At 40.5% G+C, this 8,543-nt stretch overlaps 1 protein-coding gene across 3 annotated transcripts in view; it reads right to left on the reverse strand.

The window, feature by feature from the left end:
* Positions 1–2,274: 2,274 nt before the first annotated feature.
* The window catches only part of LOC116692009 (oxysterol-binding protein-related protein 2), a 32,275-nt gene continuing 26,006 nt past the window's right edge, over positions 2,275–8,543 (reverse strand). For all 3 annotated transcript variants that reach the window (XM_032519969.1, XM_032519971.1, XM_032519972.1), the window contains exons 9-14: positions 7,808–7,897; positions 7,313–7,433; positions 6,632–6,757; positions 6,252–6,375; positions 4,549–4,639; positions 2,275–3,776 (exon numbers count right to left, since the gene is read on the reverse strand). In XM_032519969.1, coding sequence (XP_032375860.1) covers positions 3,674–3,776; positions 4,549–4,639; positions 6,252–6,375; positions 6,632–6,757; positions 7,313–7,433; positions 7,808–7,897 — 655 coding nt within the window. In that variant the 3' untranslated portion in view covers positions 2,275–3,673. The remainder of the gene's footprint in view (positions 3,777–4,548; positions 4,640–6,251; positions 6,376–6,631; positions 6,758–7,312; positions 7,434–7,807; positions 7,898–8,543) is intronic.

The raw sequence follows: 8,543 nt of genomic DNA on the forward strand, positions 1-8,543 counted from the left end.
ACTGGTGAGTGGGACCTCACCGTGTTTACCAGCTGGCATTACTTTACAGTCAAAAAACACTTCTCAACAATGGTTTGTTCCTGTTTAGTTTAATTTACTACTGTAGCATTTGACAAGCGTAAAGTTCAACTCAAGTAGTGTTTGTGTGATCAATATTTAATTATTGACAAGTTTACCTACACACTGCACTGGCTAGGTAAATCGGACCGGAGTAATGGCCGAGTAAAACACAGTACAAGCATTACATGGTCAATGAGGTTCACTTCAAGCCCCGCTTAGACGCTGTGCTCCTCTATAAAACAGTTTAAATGATTCATGTTTAAGTGAAAGAAAGACATTAAGAGCTGTTTGGATTGGCTACATAAGCAAAAAAAAAAAAAAAGAATTATTTCATAAAACCTCAAACATAAATAATCATAAATTTAAAAAAAACAGAAAAAAACAAAGGAATGAAGAAAAAGAGGCACTAAGCATGACACAAAAAACACACACTAATGAAACGTTAAGTTGGTCCAAGATGTGTTGTCCCCATAGGTTATTATAACTTCTGATAATTTGGAATATCTTAAAGAAACTAAGAAGGCAAAGTCATCATTTAGGAGATACATCTGACTATTAGACATGTACTGGTAACGTTGAGGTGCAAACAGTGCATAGAGTTGGTTTTGTGAAATACATCACAGCTCCTACATGCACTGATGAAAACGTAATTTTTAAACTGCAGGAAACACGGAAGGGAAAATGGTAACATTCAAAATTAAGATTTTTTTTGAGGATCACATACAATAGGGGCAATAGATTTGTTGCACTGTCTCCATTATGTTAAAACTATCAAAAAGTCACATTCTCATCAGTGCAAACAGGTCTGCTGGCAATGTGAAGAGTGTGTGTGTGTGTGTGTGTGTGTGTGTGTGTGTGTGTGTGTGTGTGTGTGTGTGTGTGTGTGTGTGTGTGTGGAGAGTTGAGGGTCTTAACCTGTTCATCAAACATTAATTGAAACCCTGATGCGAGACAAACCAGGGTTTTGTATGTGGGGGTGAAACTCTTGACTTGCTGTTGATGTGTGACAAGTCTGCATTTCACTACAATCAGTATCTGGAAAAAAAAAAAAAAAAAAAAAAGACACATGGGTGGATTACGAGACAATAGGTGTACGGGCCCTGATGTGTGTAAGGCCCCTTACCGTGTGGGAGCAGGACACCCAGAGAGGATTAACTTGTTGTGTCTCTTTGTGGTCATCTTACACATGTAGTCGTTTTGTGTTTCTTTCAGTGATATTTTGCAGTTGACCTCCGGGGCCATGCAATCCAGCAGAATATATAATGTTGCGTTTTACATTATATTATGCTGACATGAATAACATCTTTTTTTTTTCCTTTTTAAAATCCTGCTATAATGAGTGAGATTATTAATGTTAATCTTGAAGGTTCACACAGCAAATCCTCGCTTTTGTAGTTAGTATGCCTTTAAGTGTCTGTACATATTCATCCAGTCATTCACACGATGCATGTGCACGTATTGTTACTTACATTTAATCAGTGTGATTTTGGATTGCATCACTATTACTCAACACAGGTGTTGGTTGCGTCTTATCCAGGAATTCAAGATTTACTAATAAACTCATTTTATAGAGTGAGATTTAACTCTGTAGCAATGCATTTAGTCTTCCAGGATCAGATTCACATGCAGGCACTGACCAACAGATTGGAGGAAGCAGGCAACAGGATGGGTCTGTAAGAACACGTCATTAACACTTAAATCTGATGGTTGAGACTGAACCTGTGTGAGCTGATTAATCCTGACCTCTGACCTGCCGGTGGAGGGGAAAATAGAAATGTTCCTTAAAATTTGCTTTTGAACATAAAAGATTTTCTTTATTTACTAAGCCTTGTAATGATAAGACGGACGAAACCGGAGAATGGAGAAAAAAAATAAATAATAAAAAAAAAAAATCTGATTTTCTCTGACTTGTGTGAAGCCCGTATTGAATATGAGTGAAGCCCAGCTATGACGCAGCAGCTAGCACAGTTAGCCAAGCTGCATATAAACATTCAGTTCAGTGGGTCTTAAACTCTGGGCCTGACCTCCAGCTGCTATACGCTTTTTTTCTTTTAGAAGCCAGCACGGAGTGAATTCACTGTGGATTGTTAATATTAATCATACTGTACAGACATACAGAGGCTACAGGCTAAATTAAGACAAGAGTTCAGCCCCTCAGATGGTCGTTTCATTCATCGGGCCCGCGTGGGAGAACATCGGATCGCATGTGGTTTCTTTTCTGATCCCAGGTCTGGTCTCATTCAAGAAGCACCTTGCAATCGGCTGCCATGAAAACCGTATTCTAGTAGTTTTATTTATTTATTTTAATACATAAACCTTAAGTAGAAAGTTAATGAGAGAGTGAAAGGTGGACACTAAGGCTACATTAACATTTTCTTTTGGTTTCAAAACTACGTTTACACCTTGCATTCACCCTGCTCCGTTGTTCTCTAACCAGAGAACTTCTGAGCCCGTTTTGGTTTGGAGTCTCCGGGGATGAGTTGCTGCGAACAGACACCTTTGGCAACACCAACATTGACGCCAATGTTTCGCCGCCTGATTGGGTCATGATGTCTCGGTCTTGGAGACTAAGCTACTCACATTACCATGGCAACTACCAACAACAGGCGGAGTATGCCCAGTATACAAGAATGTTGATGTGATATGCGGTTTGGGCATGTTAGATTAAACGGAGATTAGTTCTTCTTCTAGACCTAAAAACACTTTGTGTGCTCGGAGATCACTTTTGGCATAAAACTCTGCTTAAAAACCAAAACGGAGTGTAAATGCAACCTAAATATTTAAGGGATATGATACATGGACAGTAATGAGCTCATGCATTCAATTTATCTTGACCAACAGTTCTATTTCTTTAGAATTTTGTTCTTAAAGAGTAAAATGTCACCTATATTTATTTTGAGTGTTTAAAAAAAAGAAGAAGAAAAAAACACTTTCTCAAGATTCATCTTCAGTCAGCAGAGCATTCACATTCCTGATTTCCATGTTGACTGGGTGTCCGTCCATGTCCATAAATCCATCTATGTGATTATTATGTTTTACTTCATGTTTCTACTCATATTTACTCATTAACGATACATTTGACATTAACTGTCGCCGTCCAGAGGCTTGGCAGGTGGGTTCTCGGAGGGGAGAGCTCGGTTGGTAAGACATAAAACATTCAGATTGGATCTGTGAGTTTTACGGTTTCACACGTATCACCTCTCTGCCGCCGCGTTGGGTCAGGAATAAAATGATTCTTGTGCTCTAAACAATGCCGGGGCAGACAGACGGGATGCGTTTGCTGATTGTTATGTGACAAAATCACACATGGTGAGGAAAAAATGGAAGTGAAGGTGGGGAAAAAAAAAAAAAAAGACCTGAAGACTCAGCTGACATCAAGCAGGCCGCGGTTTGAGAGAAGTGACGGCCATTTGGATTCTTTTTAAGTCTTTCCAATTTGAGTTGGGTGCGTCGGTCAGTTTAAAGATGATGATGATGATGATGATGATGATGATGAAGATGAAGGCAGCGAGATGAAGACGGGTAGGTCTTAACATTTCTCTCCATATCTTGACAGGCAGGTCATTGCAGGTTATAGATGAGGAAGAGGAGGAGGGGGAAGGCTAGCGGGCTATCAGTAGATATCGGGGAGATCCTGGTAGTTCCTATTGAAGTAGCCCCCGGTGTAAAGCCAGCCCTGGGAGTTGGTGTAGGGGTTGGTGCCCATCTGGAACCACCTGAGACACACACACAGATTATCAGTAAATACCTGCTTCATGCATCACAAAATGTGCAGTGCAATGCATTTAGTAGTAACACAACATTCTTAATACTGTATATATCTTAACTGTTTACATCACTGTTGCTAATCTGAATGTTGCTTAAAACAAAACCAAGCTCAAAACAATAAAGTTATATTATGTTTGTACTAGTCTATAGACCTTTTCACTGATAAAGGTAAACAAACAAACAAAATCGACACACGTTGATTTAATGCTGCAGTGTATGTGAGTGGCATCAACTGACAGGAAGCTAACAAGGGCCCAGGCTGTTGCATAGCAATAGAATTCTATTGAAAGGTCTATATGCTTGACGTTCCACTTCTGGGATTGCTCCGGTGCTGCAGGAATTTCCGCCGGATACATGTATTTTCGCCGATGTCCATTTCCTTCCACTTTGTGTTGGAATCTTAAACTCCGGTGGATTTGAGGACCATGGTTGACTGCTCCTCAGATCTCTGCAGGGTAAATTGAGACATCTTGCTACACTACCTGTCCAATATGAGTTTCTCTCGCACGACTATTTTACAGCGGCTCCGTGCAAAGCGGTTCCATGTGATTGTTTCATAGAAATGTCAATAAACCAGAGCACGTTTTTCTTCCATCCTGGAATGCTGTGTGGACTAGCGAAACCCTCCTCCGCTCCACGGCATGCAAATGGAGACTATGTTTGTACCATCTGTATGTTTTATTGAATGTTTGGGAGCACTTAAAGTATGCGTTTTCCCACCTAGTCGACCACTCATCCTCATCCTTGGCTCTCTCCTTTCTGGCAGCTCTCTGTTTCTCCTCCAGTCTCTCCTTCTCCTTAGTGGCCTCATCTGCAAAAACAACAGACACAAACTGTAGAATGTACCATTTAGCTCAGTAAAAGAGACTTGTGTTTGAATACATTTACAATTTCAAGGTAGTAAAGTTGTTTGTATCTTTCTTTATAACTTGATAACTCACATATACTGCGTTCCATTTGTACTCGGAACTCGGATTTTCCGAGGTCAAAGTCGTAAACACGCCTCCTGAACTCGGATTTCCGAGCTCGGAACACCACTGAGCTAAAAATCCAACATGGCTGCTCTGTTCAGTTTAAGGCATAGGTACCCAGCCGATGATACCCGAGAGAATAAGTTTAAGTTTTGTACACAGTGTTTGCGGTGTCTGAAATAAACCCCAGACTGAAAGACAAGTTTGTTCCTTTCCCCACCAGAAACAGGATTTTAACCCCAACGGTATTCATTTTATAACGTCCGGCCCTGGAGGTAACAAATCCCCCCTTGTTTTCTGACCACGATCGGATACCAAGCAGGCAGGAAAGGTGAACACATTGAATATTTTAAATTAAACAGCTTATTAACGTGCGCTTGTTGCCCCGTGTGCGCGGATGCGCTCATCTGTTGACATATCCGAATGCCTTCCTACAGTTGCTTAATAAATGCGGGCTTTCCACACAAAAAATGTAGCCTACATGTGCCATTAGCATGAGGAAAAAAAATGAGATTTTAACTGTGTCGGGCTCCAGTGGGGCTCGGACACAGCTGTCAGATGCGGGCCGGGCAGAAAAATTCGGCCCCATCCGGACTCTAGTGCAGTTGAGAAAGCTGTAGTAACGTACAATTATAAGCACTTCTGTGTTATTTGTGCCTCACTAAATCAGTCGTACACACAGCGCTGTCCTATCTGTGGACAATTTTGTAACGCTTTTTGTGTGCACAAAAACAGTGTAATGCGTCGTTATAAACTGGCGTTGATAACAATGGCTAACCTGGCTAGAGCTTATGAAAAATGAAAATCCGACTTGTAAATGGAACGCATTCAACTCACGAATTGTCAATGTGACGTCATTCCCTGCTTTGGTTTCCGAGGTAAATAGAATGCACTATTAGATAGATCCACAAGATGACATGAGGCGAGGCGGGGCGGCCTCTAGGAAGGAGCTCATCCAGGAAGAGTGTTCTCCCCATGTTGGCTAAGTCCTGCAACGGCCCGGGTTTGAATCAGACCTGTGGCCCTTTGCTGTGTGTCATTCCCCATCTCTCTCTCTCTCTCTCTCTCCCCCATTTCATGTCTATCCACTGTCACTATAAAAAAGGGAAAAGCCCCATAAAAAAAAATATATATATATATATATATATATATATATATAAAAAAATGACATGAGGCAGTGACACAGACGCCCAGCAGGTGGCAGCATTGTCTTTTATCTATTCTCTGTATCCCATGATATGTCATTTAAGACATTTCAGATGTTTGAATTCAGCAGAAATGTAGCATCACAGGAAAGTTCTGTTTCTCTTAGAGAATAATCAGCACCATCAGTCAGCTGTAACGCCTGATTATACTGTGTTTCTGCAGGCCATTTCTGCCAAACAACTCACTGTGTGTGCAGGTGAACAGAAATCCATTGATAAGGTGTTATTTAAATTTAAATCAAATTACCCATGTTGCCATTCTCCATGGCTCTGATGTCAGGCCTGAAGCGACAGTCAGTGGGGGCCAAGATAGCCTCCATGCCAGGCTCCAGCTCATTGAGAGACATTGTAAAGTTGGTGAAGTTGTACATCTGTGTAAGTAAGAGAGGGAATTAGGAATAATTAAATGTGTGTTTGTAAAGGTAGTTATGAGTGAAAAATGTTTGCTTAATTCAGGCACATTTAGCTGCTATATATTATATCTGCTCAACCATTGTAATTAAAATCCAAAAGTATCAACATTGTTTTGCTATAAATCCTTGATTAAAGTAGCTAATTTACTGCATTTTTGAGAGTCCATTAGACCTTTTTTAGCAGACTGTATTGTGTGCATTTTTATTTTCTTACCACAGCAGAGTGTGCTGGCCTGGATTCTATCCTCCACAGCAGAGTGCTTCCTGGTACAACAGAAACCGTCTCCTGGACTTCGGGCATGTCGTCTGCGTCATCGTTCTCTGCTCCCTCCTGCTCCTCCTGGAAATAATATACTTTATTGTAACTGCTGTTAATATGTTCAGGGTTAAATTGCAGCTTCTATCTTATTAGAAGTGACTTTGTTTATACATTATCTACAGGATGCGTTACCCTCCGCTTTCTTCGCGCTTAGCACCGCCCAAGACAATTGTGGTTGGTTTAAAGCCAGAGCATGTTTTTCTCCCATCCACAGTGCTGTGTAGACTAGCGAGACACTCTTCCACAGCGCTGTGCTAGACTACTGTGTGAGAGGTCTTTCCAAACCCACGAGGACCGCTACATTCATGTTGCAGCTACACTACAAATAACCACACCGACTAAAGCTGGATAGCTAAAGACCTCAGCACCAGCACACACATAAGCCTGTTGGTTTACCTGCATGAGACCACACAGAATGTTGTCAACACCAACAGGAAATAACAAATAAATGGGACTAACGCCATAATCTTATGACAACAATTATAGAAATAATGATGGCTAAAAAGGCAATACAGTCTTGTTTTAGATTAAAGAAACAGCCAGTATCAATACACAGAGTTTCTAACTTGTTCTCACATTTTTGTGCTTCTTGTTGTCTCCTTTCCTCTCTGACTTCTTGTGGGCCTCATAGGCCTGAGGGTCCACACTCCACATGCACTCGGTCCACTTTCCATAGATTACACAGTGCTTCTTTTTACTGGACAGAGAGAAGGACAGAACACAGTAGGGGGAAGAAAAAGAAGAGGGAATAATGGGAGGAAGAGCGGCAAAATGAAGAAACGAGAGAAAGGACAAAGGCAAGAGAAGACGACAGTATGAAGAAACAGTATGGGAAAGAAGTAAATGTTACAGAAAAGAGTCCGACCAAGGAAAAGAAAATGCATGGGAGTGAAGAACAAGGACAAAATAAAGAAGAAATGATAGACACAGACGGAGGAAAGGAAAAGGTGATACAAATAGAAAAGGAACGAGATTAGTTCAGCAACTTTCTAAACTTGACATTCTATATAATACAATATGCACAGTGTGAGTGACATAGCTACAGTATATACTGTAAGAGCACACTCAAACCTTTTATCCTGGATGTATCCCTCCACTTTGTGCAATTCTTTGCCAAACATGCCACAGGGCTTGAAATTCAACACACACTTGTCCCCAGTGCTGCAGAAGAAAAGAGGAGAGAAGAAGAACCAGTTCATATCTCTTAGCTTTGTTTTTTTCTAGAATGATGGTGAACTGAATGTAAAAAGTTAAAATAAATATCAATTCCTTGACTGGCGTATTGGAACTTTTTATTGTTTTGTTTAAAAAAAAGATGACATAACAAACCATCAAATAAACATTTCCATTGACAGAATGTATATTTTATTAAAATAAAAGGGGTATGCTCAAAAATGACAATTACAACATCAAAGTCTCTTAAAGTACTCACAGAGTACTTTTTTAAATTTGATTACCAGTATTATTAGTCTAATTTAAACCATCGTTAGCAGTGTGATGTTGTGACACAGGTTTGCCAGCCTGAACCCAGACAAAACTATACAGAAAATCAGTGCATATAAAAAGAAAATGCCAATCAAGCCTTTCCTGTTTGCTATGCAAGACACTTATCCAACATGTGCAACAGTAAAGCTCAGCGCCAGCAAACTGTGCAAGACTGTGATTTGACGGCTTCGCAGCTCCTGTGTGAATCTGTGCAACTGTGTTGTGAAGATGACACAGCACGTGACAGAAATGGGGATAATGAAAGCCTTGCAGAGCTTCCCTGGATAAATAAAAGGTTTTAGAAGTGGTCAACGGATTGTTT

This window comes from Etheostoma spectabile, chromosome 7 (assembly GCF_008692095.1).
Source record: "Etheostoma spectabile isolate EspeVRDwgs_2016 chromosome 7, UIUC_Espe_1.0, whole genome shotgun sequence".
NCBI lineage: Eukaryota > Metazoa > Chordata > Actinopteri > Perciformes > Percidae > Etheostoma > Etheostoma spectabile.